Source organism: Erithacus rubecula (assembly GCF_903797595.1).
Source record: "Erithacus rubecula genome assembly, chromosome: 6".
Lineage (NCBI taxonomy): Eukaryota > Metazoa > Chordata > Aves > Passeriformes > Muscicapidae > Erithacus > Erithacus rubecula.
Window position 1 is genome coordinate 8,309,024 of NC_136688.1, and position 15,439 is coordinate 8,324,462.

At 39.1% G+C, this 15,439-nt stretch overlaps 1 protein-coding gene across 3 annotated transcripts in view; it reads left to right on the forward strand.

Annotated features, from left to right (window-relative positions):
* The window catches only part of ZNF143 (zinc finger protein 143), a 36,283-nt gene extending 26,879 nt beyond the window's left edge, over window positions 1–9,404 (forward strand). For 2 of the 3 annotated variants that reach the window (XM_079307760.1, XM_079307762.1), the window contains exons 11-16: window positions 543–722; window positions 1,810–2,037; window positions 3,320–3,468; window positions 4,611–4,772; window positions 5,490–5,636; window positions 7,436–9,404. In XM_079307760.1, the coding sequence (XP_079163886.1) occupies window positions 543–722; window positions 1,810–2,037; window positions 3,320–3,468; window positions 4,611–4,772; window positions 5,490–5,636; window positions 7,436–7,519 (950 nt within the window). In that variant the 3' untranslated portion in view covers window positions 7,520–9,404. The remainder of the gene's footprint in view (window positions 1–542; window positions 723–1,809; window positions 2,038–3,319; window positions 3,469–4,610; window positions 4,773–5,489; window positions 5,637–7,435) is intronic. The other variant, XM_079307761.1, reaches the window with a different exon arrangement.
* Window positions 9,405–15,439: the final 6,035 nt, after the last annotated feature.

Consider the following 15,439-nt stretch of genomic DNA (forward strand, 5'->3'; position numbering starts at 1 on the left):
GTTTGGTCTGGGGGTTTGAAACTTGAGTTTCATAGCTGCTTCTCTATAGAAAGTTGTTCTTTTTGAAGGTTAAGTGCTTTCTATAACAAGTTTTACTAATCCATGTTTATCCTGGTTATATGTTGAATCATGAAAGTACTTTTTCATTAGAAGAATTAATAATTGTCAAATGTCAGTGGTATGATACACTTGATTTGGAGAATGCATGTATGAATTGGGAAGGTTGTTAAATCGTTGTTGGATTATGGGCAGTGTAGAAACTAATCCAAGCAACTGAGTCTATTAAAGTACATGTTCAAGTATTAATCTAAGTGCTTCATAATTTAGCTTACAGCCTGTCTGAATTTCCTGAATTTTGTTAGTTTTGGCTCAACTAGAACACTCCACGGTGGCATGTTCATGGTGTTTCTGACTGAAGGTCTCAAAGATAAAATTAGGAAGCTTTAGGTTCCTACACTCAAGTCTAAATGTAACTTAGGATTTTCTTTTTTTTTTTTTTTTGTAACCCTTGCATATGTACCTTTTCTTGTCTTCTTTTTCAGGTGAAAGGCCTTTTAAGTGTCCCTTTGAAGGATGTGGCAGGTCATTCACAACATCTAATATTAGAAAGGTTCACATCAGGACACATACAGGTGAAAGGCCTTACTACTGTACAGAGCCAGGATGTGGGAGAGCTTTTGCCAGTGCAACTAATTATAAGAATCATGTGAGAATACACACAGGTACATCAGAGATTTATTGTATTTTGAAGTGGAATCTGCTTGGGAGATTGTGTCATTCTTGTGATCAGTGTTTTGGTGGGTTAATTGGGTATAGTCATGTTTATATGACTTGGCTTGGTAATTCTGTTTGGACCTCCTCTCCCTTCTACTGAGGTTATTTAACCAGTTAGATTTGCCACCTTGCTGTCAAGGCAGAGTAATTTTGTTTTGGACACCAAGTTTTTTAAAAACTTGGAACTTGGGCTGAATCCTTATGATTCTGAGGCTTGCCTCCTTTGTGAGCTGTTTCTTAAATAAATACCAGTAAAGGACAAGTCTGAGCTTAACTTTGGCTCACTGTTATGAGTCACCCTTTCATCCCAGCTGTATTTTTCTTGCTGCTGGAACTGTGGTCAAAACTTCCTTTTTTATAGACTGATGTGAAAATACTTATCTAATTTGATTTTCAGAGTTAGTGAGCAGAAATAATAAGCACAAATTCTTCTCTAAAATGTAGAAGCCAGTGATAGCCATATCAGCTTGGTAGCATAACATATTTTATAGAAACAGACAAGATTCATAGAGGGACATTTTCTATCTCAGTTGATATTTTTTGTTTGCAGTGTAATTTGGACACTTGCTTCATTGATTTTTAAATGGAAGGTGTTTCTGTATGAAACCATAATTGTTTATACACATACTTCCTATGGATTTCTTCAGAGCTTTCAATACTCAAAAGTGATACTAGTCAATCAATATACCTGTTCATCGAGGGAAACTATGGGGCTTCCAGTAATAAAAGAACAACATTCTCAATACAATGACAAACTGAAATTGCAGCTCTCAGCCTGTATCATTCTGCCTTCATCAGAAGGATGTTTTAGATTGAATGGTAGAGAAAAATGGGCCCAACTTGTACTGGCAATAATTCTTAAAAAAAGACAGTAAGATGTTGCATTGGTAAACTTTGTGAGGTTGAGCTTCTCTGTTGCCTTTGAAATTAAAGTATGGTTGGTAATGAAGGTTTGTTCCTAAATATAATTAACTGACAATTTTTCCTGTGCATCATGAATAAAGTTCTCTTTATACCTTTTATTTTGCTGTGCAGGGGAGAAGCCTTATGTCTGTACAGTTCCTGGCTGTGACAAACGTTTCACAGAGTATTCCAGTTTATACAAACATCATGTTGTACATACTCATTCCAAACCATACAACTGCAATCACTGTGGGAAGACCTACAAGCAGATCTCTACCCTTGCTATGCACAAACGGACAGCACACAACGACACAGAGCCCATTGAGGAAGAACAAGAGGCTTTCTTTGAGCCACCTCCAGGTTAGAATTGCAGCCTTTGAATCTCTAGTTTTAAAAAAAATAAAAATTAAAAATGGGCTGGATGGTGTTTTGCTGGGGGATTTTTGACAGCCAGCAAAATTAAAGCATAAGTTAAAAGTTAAAGTACTTAAAAAAGATATCGTAATTTCTCTGTAAGGCTTTTTAGAGTGGTAGGCAGCTTGTAAACAGAAATTGTATGGTAATTGGCCAGATAAACTCATTTATAGCAGCTGTGGGGTTAAAAGAGAAATCTGAGTTGCAGTCTCAGCAAACCTGCTAAAAACATCCTGTTAAAAACATGAATGTGGGGAAGGAACCAGAGACACTCTAAACTGATTACAACTTACTGGACTTTTGTTAAGGGTTTTTCAAAGAGTATGTGTGTATATATATACATATATATGTAAAAAGCCATGATAGGTGACAATTTTTTGTGTGGGAGTAAAGGTTCTGCCTTGAGGAAAAAAAACTCTTTTTGCAGCACAGTGATATGGGCTGGTTTTGCTGTGGTTTAGAGCAGTTTCTGTCAACTGTCCTAGAGGCAGAGATGGAAAGGAGCTGCTGTGCTGCAGTACTCTTCAGAGTATGCTGTTCATGCTATCATGAGTATTGAATCCTATGACTGTAAAGGATAAGACTGAAGGAAATACTGTGATAGGACAGACACTTGTAAAATTGTGATTTTTAAATGTGCCTGAAGATCAGAAATATCCACACATAACTGTTTTGGTTAGAAAAGTTGTTTTGCTGCATGTTCTTGGGAAACTGTGCTGAATGCCTCAAGCAGACTTGCTATAGCTTAATTCCTTCCTCTAAAGAAATGATAACATTTGTTTGCTGAGGTTAAACATTTATCAAGATAATGAACTGACTTAAATCTTCACTCAAAGGCATCGCTATGTTCTTCTGCATGTTTGTTAATTAATAACTTTAAAAAAAAAATCCAGTTGTGTTTGCATGGAGTTCCTTGCATGGAGAGGTTAACATTTAACAAATAAATTAGAAATGTTTGTCACATTTTAATATTTGCTTACAAACTAAATGTATATGTAGTATTAATGTGTCTTTAGACTCATTGCTAGAAGATTATATCCCATGTTCCCAAAACAAGACTTTCTGACTTGCTTCTGGTATTTTTCCTCCTTTTTTTTTTTTCCTCATGTTTCCACTAAATTTTTCTGATGGAGTGTTTAAAACCTGCAGACAAGACTGAGACTTAATCCTTGGTTTTGCTGTCCTGGGAGCATTTAGAGTATCCTCTTGCCTTCTTTGTGTCCACCAGGTCAAGGTGAAGATGTGCTCAAAGGCTCCCAGATCACCTACGTGACAGGTGTGGAGGGAGAAGATGTCATTTCTGCACAGGTTGCTACAGTTACTCAGTCGGGATTAGGCCAGCAAGTAGCACTAATATCCCAGGATGGAACCCAACATGTAAGTAACTACAGTGCTTAGGTGCTGACAAAGCCATGCTGGCAGTTGAGGCACAGGTTTGTAGCTTCTGAAATAACACAGGATTCATTTATATTTTAACAACTGCTATATACAGCCTGTTTCTGAAGTTTCTCATGATTCCCAGATTATGCTGTTAATATCTGACAGGCATCTTCACTGTCTTGTCTGCACACACTTTGGGGTGTTGAGGGGTGGGAAGTCTTCTCAGTCCAGGTGCTTCCTTTACAAGCAGTTTGGTTGGTAGTGTGCAGTTTCTAACATAAACTAAAGGATAAGGAATCCTTTGATACTGTTTTCCACTTGAACATTCCTATGGTTGCCTTTTTTTAAGGTTTTCCATGGATACATATTTTCAAGGATTTCATATGAAATTAATTTGGAAGGGGATTTCAGCACAACTCTCAATTCACTGTAGCAGTATATTGAAGCCTTTTGGGAAAAAGTTTCTATATCAGCTGGCAGGGCAGCTGAAATACCAGTAACATATGAAAGATATATTCTGAATTCAGACTGAAATAAAATATCTAAGGGGCCTGTTATATTGCCAGCTCTGGCCATTGCAGCAATACTAAGTAACTGGATTTTTACCCTCTAAAATTAAGGCCTGCAGAAGCCTTGACATAGAATTCTTACATTTAAATTATATTTCAGCTTGACTTCAGTTCTGGGATTTATTACCTTGTAAATCAGACATCAAATTATATCTGATGCCCTAATACATTTACACTGGGGACATCAGTAATTTATATAATTAATTTGTTATGGATTGTTTATTTGTGGCTTAAATTCTAAGCCCTCATAGGGCTCTTTAATGTTGCCATCAAGATAAAAGTATGTCAGGTGGTACAGCCTTGAATCCCATTGACCTCTGTCTAAGACACGTGCATAGATAACCTATGGTGCTGTTATTTGGGATACTCTCTGATTAACATGGAATTGCAGGCTCTGGGATTAAGTATGAGCCTCTTTCTACTGCTGAGAGCCAAACTGTTTACAGAACCAGGTAAGTGCATCTGGAAGGTCATGAACTGATACCTGCCAGCCGTGGGGCAGGTGGAAGGAGGGCTCTGAGCTGAGAGCAGCCAGCCCTGCCCTGGCTCAGGAGCTGCTGTGTGTTGCAGGTGAACATCTCCCAGGCAGACATGCAGGCCATTGGCAATACCATCACCATGGTGACACAGGATGGCACCACCATCACCGTCCCTGCCCACGACGCCGTCATCTCCTCGGCGGGCACGCACTCGGTGGCCATGGTCACTGCCGAGGGCACCGAGGGACAGCAGGTGAGGCACTGTCTGCAAGCCTGACACAGCCCTTGGGGACCATGACTGGTTATCTCTGCACATTCTCTCCTCAGTGACTGAGGTGTTCCACTCCTCTGCTGTACCTCAGCAGATGGTGCAATGTCTTAAAACAAATGGGCACCCAGAAAAAAATCTGAGGTACCACTCCAATGATTCATTTAGGTGTCTAAAATAAGACCTAGAAATGCCAAGCATTTTCCCCAAAGTCACATAGTGAATGAGTGGCAGAACTAAGTACAGAATCCAGTATGAACTGTAGTTTCATTGGTTAATATCATGGGACTGTAATTTATTTGGCAGATGGGAAACACTTGTGTAAGTATACATCTGTGGGTCAGTTTTTAATGATAAAACAGCTAACTTTCTAGTACAAATATAATGTTATCTTTAAGTTAAAATGCATTCTACTGTTTTAAAATTGCACCACATGAAAATGAAGATAGTTGTTAATCTCTGTGTAGATAGTCACAGGTCTGTAGGTGCATTTATTGAATTGCTGCAGTCCTGAGGATGTTTATATTTTAAGAGCTAGTAGATAATTTGGAGAACACAATTATGTCAGCTTTTCTTTTGCACAATACAATTATGCTCATGAGCAATCCCAGCTTTCAATGTAACTGTGAAGGCAGTGGTGGCAGGAGGTGAGGAGCAGGAACAGATCTGCCAGGCAGGTGATTGTGTCCCTTTGTCCTGAAGGTTGCCATTGTGGCCCAAGACTTAGCAGCATTTCACAGTGCCTCCTCAGAAATGGGACACCAGCAGCACGGACACCATCTAGTGACTACAGAAACTAGACCTGTTACATTGTTGGCTACATCCAATGGGACACAAATTGCAGTACAGGTATGATGGGGATAATTTGGTTGGTTTGGTTTGTGGGGTTTTTTTTGGAGTGTTTCATACTTCTAGAGTTAGAAGGTACCTAGTCAAGTAATTAAAGTATTTGAATAAACTTGGTTTCCCTGAAAAAAAAATAGCCCACAAACATATGATCTCATATTTAAAATAATATTTAGGCCATCTAAATAGCATCTGCTTTTCCAAATCTACTCATAGATCTCTGAAAAAAGGGGAAGGCTGGGGGAGGGCCAGATTTCAGGTCAACTGGGTTATTAGTGAACTCACAGGTTTCTCACAGGTGAAAAAGTGCTTTTGTTCATCCTTTAGCTTTATATGTGGGGTTGATACCTAGAAAGCCAAACTCTCAAGGATAAATTGCTATGAACTTATAAAATGAGCAGATTTGTTATTTGAACCTTGAAATGCTAATAGCAAAATAGTGCAAACAGTTATATAGAAAAATGAATAATCAGAAATCTCTGGAAATAGTGACCTCCTGTTATGTGCCCAAGCAGCCTCTGTAAATAGTTCCTCACATTCTTCAAACACTGTCAGGAAAAGGTAATTTCTAGGTATAAAGAGCTCTTCAGAGCTCAGATTGAAAGGAATAGTATTAATATCCTCAAGCAGAAACAAGAGATTTGTTATTTTACCCTTTGTTAAATGGAAAGTAGCGAGTCAGATGCTGTTGAAAGTTGAGAAGCTCTGAATTCTGAACTCCTCTCTTTTGAGCTAAGTTTGCACTAATCAAAACTGTCTGTGAGAGAAACCAGGTCAGAAGGCAATTGTTTGCATGAGAGCAAGAAAAAAGTAACTTGCACCCTCAGCAATGGGTCCTTTGAATGAAAGGAGAACAGGCACTCTCTGCACAAGCCCCTCTTCTGTTACCAGCAGTAGAACATTAACTCAAGTGTCTTTACATTAATTAAACTTAAAATGCACAAATAGAAGAGAGAGAATTAAAAATTAAAATACTATTGATTATTCCTGAGGGTTTGATTGGCTTTTCTTTTGTATTTTGATAGTAATTAATTAATCCATTTGAAGTACTTGTAAAGCCAGTAGCCTGGCCAGTAGCCTAGTGAAGCCCTAATTAAGTGAAAACAGAGATCTTGATTTTAGTGGATCCAGAATGTGATATGTAGTGACTGTAAAAATAACAAGGGATAATTAGAATTGTCCCATTAGGCCAAACAGTTTGATTTTTACCTTTTACACTCTCATGTGTTTCCTTTACATTTTTTGTAAGGTTGAGGTTGTCTTCAGTGTTCCCATGAGCATACTATAAAACTCCAAGGATTCCTTCCCAAAATTGTGTCAAGTTGTCTTGTACTGTACACTTTTTCTATAAATTAATGTCATGTGGAGTTCCAAAGAGCTGACTTTCTAGAGTCAGAGTTAAGAAAAATGAAGATGTTTGTTTGCTTTACCAGTGATAAAATGTAATGCAACAGCCACTGATTTCTGCAAGCCTTGTCTGAGCTTTGTAATATCTGTCAAGTAAAATATCACCTACTTTATGGGTCATGAAGTGTGTTTATCATGCAGCAGTTCTTTGAAGCACATGTATTTGGTAGTTACATAGAAACCCAGTGTAATCCCCTATCAGCAGCTATCTTAATTGTCATGCTGATTAGATAGCTGCTGGTATATATTACCCAGCAGAGGTGTGACAATACTGATCACACTCATTTAGGCTGAAGTATTGTTTGATATCCAGATCTGTACTTTCAGATCTTTTTTGATGCATTTATTATGCAAATGTAACATTATGGATTTCTTTCTAAATGTGTTTATTTCAGCTTGGAGAACAACAGTCTCTGGAAGAAGCCATTAGAATAGCCTCCAGAATACAGCAGGGAGAAACGCCAGGGATTGATGATTAACTTCTAAAACTGCTACCAGAACAATAGAGTGAAAGGTATTTTATTTTCAACCAACAAAGGTCCATGCCAGCAACAACCCATAAAAACTTTGAAGTCCCCCACTCACTGATACTGTGTACACATTTTATGCAAGAGTGAAGAACATTTTCTAAGTTTTGTGTACATAACCCTTGGAATGGACTGACATCATCTACTTCCAACCGTTGCGTTCAGGAATATGGAATTAGGATTGTATAGTAAACTTCCTTGTTATCCTTTCATCAGATTTCAGACTGGTCTACAAGCAAGTAAAAAACAGAAATATTGGAATTAATTTTTCATGTCATGTACAAATAATGAAGGCATTACTGAAGATTTCAGCTGTTTAAATAACCATTTCAGGAACCCTTACAAGTAATAAAGGCAACAAAGCCTTTTGAAATTGCATTCCATTAATGGAAAAGTCTTGGATTTTGAGCCTACTACTGTAAATCTTCGTATTTTGATTTGTTTCATATGGATTTGAATACTCTTTAGATTATCTACCCCATCTCATCCATTGTAAATATGGACTGTTAATGCTGGAAGTGCTAATTATATTATCTTTAAATTGGATTATGTACAAAGAGCTGGTTGTTCAATATTAAAGAAAGTAAATCTAATGATTTTGTTTCTTTACATATTTTACTTAAGATGTTACTCTCAAATTATTATGCAATAAAATATAGCAAGATTGTATTGTTTAGATAGGATGGTATTGTTGTGTGACGTATTGTTTTACTTCTTACTGAGACTGAAGTTCAAATTATTTATTTACGGCCTTGTATAAATTTTTCCAAAGTTTATTTATCATAAACTTAATTTTTTGACATTAATTTTGATTATACACTATAGTATATTAAGCAAATAATGGTAATAGTTATTTCAGACGTTCTAAAACACTACAAGAGTGATTTTCACTAAAAAGTGAAGTTACCCATTTTCAAGAGAACTATTTTCAAATGGTGCATTTGCAGCAAAAGTACAAGTACTAATAGTCTATTTTCAACAGTTCTGAGTGCCTGCTGCTACCATTCAGTACCTAGGATGTGCTGATAATCAGTGCTTTTGAAAATCAGGACACAAGTTACTAGAAAAAAGGGATTCATGATGATGTAAGTACAGTGCTCCTCTCCAACTATCATTCTGTAAAGGAAAAAGTCCATTGTAGATATGTTGATACACACAGCAAAATGTACTTTACATTTTTTTTTTTTATATGAAGAAGTGTTTTTACTCTTGTCTTGTTAGCAAGCTGGTTAAGCAAGGTAAAAATTTTTGGCTTTCTGTAAGATTCAGTGCTCATTTTAGATTAGTGTCAAAAGCACTTCTGAAACTGAACCCTCACTTTTTCCCTTCTCAAGGGAAGGACTGAAAGCCTCTGGACAAAAATCTTTACTAAGGAATCCCAAATATTGTGAGGTGCACATCCTACATGAAAAAATAAAGTCCAGAACTAAATACCTTGAGGTATTTGACCTCAGAAAGGCCAAGTTTCAATAGAATGAGCCAATTAATTGTGAATTACTGTATCAGTGTGGGTTGCAGCCTTTCATGTGTTCTACACAGAAGCCAGCTGTAAAGTGCAGTGAGAGAATACAGTACTGTGGGATAGATGGGGACAAAGCAAAGGGTATTCTCTGCATAAATTACAAAGTAAAACTTGAAATATTTAGGTTGTCTGTAACTTTTGTATAGGATTGAGGTTGCTTGCTCACTTAGGTGCCAGTTTTTCTGAAATGTTGTAAATCTTGATATCCCATGGAGATAAATGTACTATGCAAGGAGGATTAATTGCCTGTCAACTAGATCAGTTTCTTAGTACTTATCACCTTTTAGAAATTAAAGTTGTATCATTTGATGTGAATGCTCAAGGTTTTTTTTTTTTTTCCTTAAATTTTATTGCTAATAGTTTCTGGAAACGGTGGCTGGAAAGGTGGATTTGACTTAAAGAAATAACTTCAGTTCTTACTTCTTGTGATTTCCCAGGACATTTCATGACCACTGTACAAATGTGAGTATTCTTTCTCTTTCATACAAGTTGGTTTGCTGCAAGGTGTTAAATCACAACCAGCTCATTCAGAAAAACTGTAGTGTTTTTTAAATTATTTCTGTGACTCTAACCTTACCAGCTACTCTTGCAAAATTCCCAGGTCAAAGGTGGTGGTTCCATGTTTTGCTAGCTACCTCTGCAAAGGAAAACTTACTGAATAAATAAGGTAGAGTGACTTAGACTGCTTGGTGTTTAAAGAGAAGCTGAGGTGATTGTGTGCCTTAGCTGCAAGGTCTGCCTTCTTAACAGACTCATCTCTGCACGGAGAGACCTTGGTGATTTTTTCCATTCAGGCAGGAGTGGAAGGAGCTGTTTTGGTTGCAGGAAGGTCCTCTAGTGGAGTTTAGACAGGACAAGATCGGGTTAGATAAATAGGAAAATTGGCAAAAAGGATTTCAGGAAGAGGAAGAAAAGAAAATGCCAGGACTGGGTGTTTGGCTGTAGAAATCTATATTTTACCCACGGATTCTACTCTTGCAAATTGTCTCAAAGGGAATGCTTTGGCATATCAGAAAGAAATAACTTATAAAAGATGAACCCTGTAAAAATCAGCTCAGGATATCACTGCCTCTTACAGACTAACTCCCACATTTGCAGTCACGATTTTTCTATTTCAATTCCGGGCCCATACCCATTCTCCCCATAAAGGAATGTCTTTCCAGACGTCGCAGTCAGCTCTTCCCTGTTTAGTATTTCTCCAGTTTTTCCCTATGGGGGGCTTTGCTTTCCTGTAGTAAATAGTGCTATCTCTGCTAGTAAAAGAGGTGATTATTTTCGGTGCTCCAGGCTGATGACCTCTTGTGCCAGACACACTGCATAACAACAGGACGGCTTTTACCCTGAAGGGCTGATGGTTTTCATAGGAGCAAATCCTGCTGTAAACAGCGCCGTGCGATGAGCCAGCTCAGCTGCCGACACGGCCGAGCCGGGTGTGAGACAGTGCGGGTGTGCCCAGCCCAGGGCAGCAGGCTGGGCTGGGAGCTGAGCCTCGAGTAAAGATCCCATCGGAAATCTTGCTGAATCTCCACCTCCTGAGCTGTGGAGATTTGTCTGACTCTACACATTACCAAGATGCAGAAGTGCCCCATAACAAACCTGTTCACTCTCAGTTAGTCATTGAATGAAAACAAATTTTCTGAGTAATTTTCAAACAGCACAGGTGACATGTCATTAATATTTGGGTAGCATGCAAACGGATTTTCTTAAGGAGTAAGGTTTTGGGTGGCATGCAAACTTATTTTCTTAAGCAGTAAGGTTTTGAGAGACTGGAAATTGCAGGTAGCTTGTGTCCTGTTCAGTTATTAAGAGTTAAAGCCTTAAAAGATGTATTTATTCAGCATGAATCATTTTTGTCTTGAAAAAATGGAAATTGTCTTGTCTTTGCAGATGCATAAAATCAAACTCTGGCCCCTTGCAAAGTATGTATTTGAACACTATTTTCCCAAAAGTATCCTGTGCTCTATGGATAAAAACCTTTTAAAGCATAGACACCTATGACAAGAAAACAAAAATCGACAGCCATTTTCAGTTCTTTTGTTGGAGGTAGTAAACTGCACTCAAACTGAGGCAGAGAAACCAGCATTTTTTCCTTGTTATGTGTATTGTAAAATGCCCCATCAGTTTGGCATTCCTTTGATTCTATTTTTCATTCTGCTAGAGAAGTTCAGTTGGCCAGAGGAAAATCTAACAATCTCATTAGGCCATCACCATTAGCACTAAGTGGCTGACACCTCACCCTATCAGGAACAGGGTGATACCAGACTTTCTAACTGAGGGTTATATTCAAAGCAGACTTCAATTATCCCAATAAACATAACAAGGCTATATTAATTATCCTAATAAACATAGAAGCCTGTATCAGCAAGTGAGCCCTTGGTCCTACACAGTCTGTGTATATTTATCTCTGCTGGAAATGTGATCCCCTTAAATCCAATCCATCTCAGGTCCTGAAACAATTAGAGATTTTCTTTGGATTATTACTCTTCTGTTTAATTATTTACAGCATTTTGCTCACAAGAATGACAAACCATTTACACTTTCAGGGCAAGTAACTGTGTGAAACTTCTCCTGTAAGTAAAAACTATCTTATCTGATTGTCAAAACCCCCAGTGTTTTACCCTTTTTTTTTTGTTTAAATCCATCATCAACCTTTAGGTTGACTGGCTGCTGCTTTTTACTTATTTTTCAAGAGTCTTTTAGACTCTCCACCGTGTTTCTGCTTGGTTCTGTAGAATTTGCTGAGAGGTTCCTGAACAGGCATCTTGGTCAAGATGAGGGAAAGAGTCTGACTTCCCAACATGTGGCAGGTCTGCTGGCACAACAGAAACTCCCCACAGGGATGTAAAAATCTCCTGGAGACACAACAATGGTCCAAAGCTACATCTCCAGTGGGGGCTTTGCCTTGGTGTAGGGCTAATTCAGATTTGAATATAGGTTGTAATGACTGAAAAATCAGAAACTGCAAGAATGGTTTGTGGGACAGGTGGGATTAGCTGCTTTTTGTTTTTAAACATACATTCAAGACAGGAAGAGGCGGATTTTTAAAAAATCTTTGTATCTGTACACCTAAAAATGTTTGTAAAATGTCTTACCTTAAATGGTGCACATAAAAAGTTAAAAGAAGAGTAGTAGATTTGAAAAAAAGGCACAGTACCTCTTTTATGGTTGTGCATGTTCTCTGAAGGAGAAAAAAGGAAACAGGTTAGGGAGAGAGGTAAATTAGTAGTGTTATGACTATTGACTACTTAGTTTCTCTGTATTAGACATTGTGAGGTTTTTAATTGCTGGTACAAAATCTTTCTATTTTGATAATTGTAATTTGACCTCAACAAAGGAATGGGACATTCTTATTGTACCTGTTTCAGTCATGGCAATTATTCTATCTCTTCCACTTTTCACATGTTTTGGAGAAAATTTCTTACATGAATACAACTCTCAGGAACAAATTATTTTGCCATTTTCTTGTTAAGCAGATTTCAAGTGTTAAGAGGTTGACTTGCAAGGAAAAAAGGGGAGTCACAAAAAGCTGTCATGAGTGTGTGTTCTCATAGTCATAGAGAATTACTGAGTTGTATTGAGCTTGGCACAACCTGTACTTTCTAAATGTACATTGTACATTTTAACTTCTGAGTACCTTCAGATCTTCCCTGAAATTCTGAGATTTTGGATCCAGAAGCTCTTCTTTACTTTGTGGAAACCCTAATGCTGTCAAATTCCACTTTCTATTCTCTACCTTGTTCTCTTGCTGTTATTATTTAGAGTTCCTGGGTGAATAAATCCCTGAGAAATGTCCTCTCTGCCTGCAGACTATAGACTAAAAAGAGAACAAGGACTGGCAGCATCAGCTATTGGCATGTCTTTGGATATACAAAGTCCATTTTTGATATAAAACTCATTTAACTCTGGACCTTGTAATTGAAGAGAAAGAGGTTGCCAGCTAACAGCAGCTGTTAGCAGCACAACCCCAGATAAAATAATCTTTAAACTGCTCACCTTTAGGCTGTCAGTGGCACAGACACAACATCTCCCAGTTGGCACATTCCCACTGGGACCTGCTGTCTCTGTATATGCCAAGTCTGGTGTGAACACTGGAATGCCATTGCTGGCACTGGTGATAAGCACACTGGTCCCTGGGTACCTGCTGAAAGCCAAGATAAAAGCTGGGAAAACAGCAAAGATCTCTCTGCCCTCATTTCTCTACCAACAGCCTTGGCACAGGTGGCTGTAGTGTTTCTGTTCTTCAAAAAAGCAACTTGACCTTCTTGCCCTTCTGCTCTTTCACTCCATTTGCACCTCTCAAGGTAAGGTGAACTCTCATAATGAGGTGAATTGTGCTAGCTGATGTAGAATGGGTTTTTGGCAGAACTCTTCCACTTGGATGGAAGTGGTTTTGCAGGATTTAGGGTGAGCTTGCAAGTGCAGGAATCCTGACAAGATGGCAATACCACTTCTCTGGCAGTTCTGACAGCCAGACAAATTGGCCATTGTTCTATTTCTTCCCCATTCATCATTATTTGACTTCCCCTGCTTCCCACAAAAGTTGGAAACAATGGTTTCCTTGAGCTTGAAAGCTCCTAGTTAAAAGCAGCTGTTTGCCTGTGAGTGTGTGCTGCTCCAGATAAACATTTCTAGTAGCAAAATCTTCAGTGCACCTTCAAAACAAGTATTCCAAAAGGAAAAGAAGCCAATTTTGCAAATATATATCATGAAAATCGTTAAGCCACTCAAATTTGTAGGAATATCAGTCAGGCACTGCCTAGACATCAGTTTGTGTGCTGTTACATCTGCTGGAAGAACCAGGGCTTGAGTCTGCATGGTCTGTAGCAGTACAAAGGTGCACTTTACTCAGCTTCAGAGAATTTGGGATGATTTGGCTGGGAGAGTGTGGCACAGTGGAAGCCTGCAGCCTCCTCCTCTCTCAGCTTCCTCCTCCTGTGGTGATGTCCACTGCTCAAGTGCTCTCTGGGAGGGAATTGGCTCCGTGGGGCTCTTTATGCTGCTCCTTGGGCTGCTCGTGCTAATTGCAGGTGTCACAGGGGACACAGTTCCACACTCAGTCTGGGCAGGAGTCATCTCTAAAACACAACTCTTGATGGTCCTGATGACTACAGCAAAGAGCAATGGTGCAAGATCAGAGCCTGTGAACTCTGAGCTGTGCATTATGTCAGCTACATCTTTATTCAGTACTTCCCTCTCTGAATTGCTTTCAGATTGGAAATAAACTTTCTTTTAAAATCATCGTGTTGCTGTTGTTTCCTTATTTTTCTATTTTTTTTCCCTCTCCTATCTTCTCTTCAGAAATACTCTGTTCTCTGTACAAACTCTGAGTTGTTCCACTTGATTTTGTTCAACTAAACTGTTCCAGCAATTAGTAATTAATTGGTTAAACTCAATTACAGCAATGCTTCTGAACTTCAGTTTGTCACTTGCTGTCACCAAATGCCTCTGTCTGTAAACTCCAGAAAGCTGAGTTATATTAGATTGAGTTTGGGAAGGAAAGTTTTGACATTACAGGGGGAGGGCTTTATTGAAAGCTTAGTCTAAACTTTTTCAAAGAAAAGGAAACTTCATATATGACTGAAGCAAGCCACAGAGAGTGGCTAGGAAGTTTTGAGTCACTTTATAAGAATTGCTTTGCATCTCCCTCTGTGGGCTTTGAATGGAGAAAGAGGTGGTGGAAATGCTATTTTTAAATGGCCTATTACAATATCTGTTCTAAAACTTGAATGCTTCAGTAAGTACTTGGTATACAGCACATCTCATTTTAAAAAATGAATATTTTTAATGGAATGTTATTGTGGTTCTAAATTATTGCACACCAAGTGCATTTATGCTTGGCTTGATGTAGCCGTATCTCTGTTCCATTTTCATAGGTTATGTTGGCTACTTTCAGTTTTCTGAAACCTGTTTTCAGTTTTCTCCAAAATGCAAATCTCAAACCGTGTGTTCTTGCGGCTCGTCACAGCTTATCCTAAAAGCAGGACAGCTCTCTGCAAGGACACGGGTCTTTTCAGACAGAAGAGGCCGAAGAAGGAGCAGTGGCCACAAGTGGAACGGGGGACGCTGACATCCCTGTGGGACCGAGATTCTGCTCCCGGAGCGAGGCACGGGCAGCACACGGGGCTGTGTCTGCGGGCAGGGAGGGGAGTCCCGGGCAGGATGCGGGCGGGGCTGCGCTGCAGGCAGAGCACCGCGCTCAGCTCCGGGAGCCGAATCCTGCCTGCGCCACGTGCCCGCAGAGCCGCCGGCAGCACGGAGCAGCTTCGGGGCTCCGCGCCGGGAAAACCGCCATGCTGGTTACCCAAGGGCTCGGTTAAAGGCCATCTGCTCAGAAGAGGTGTATTGGTTGG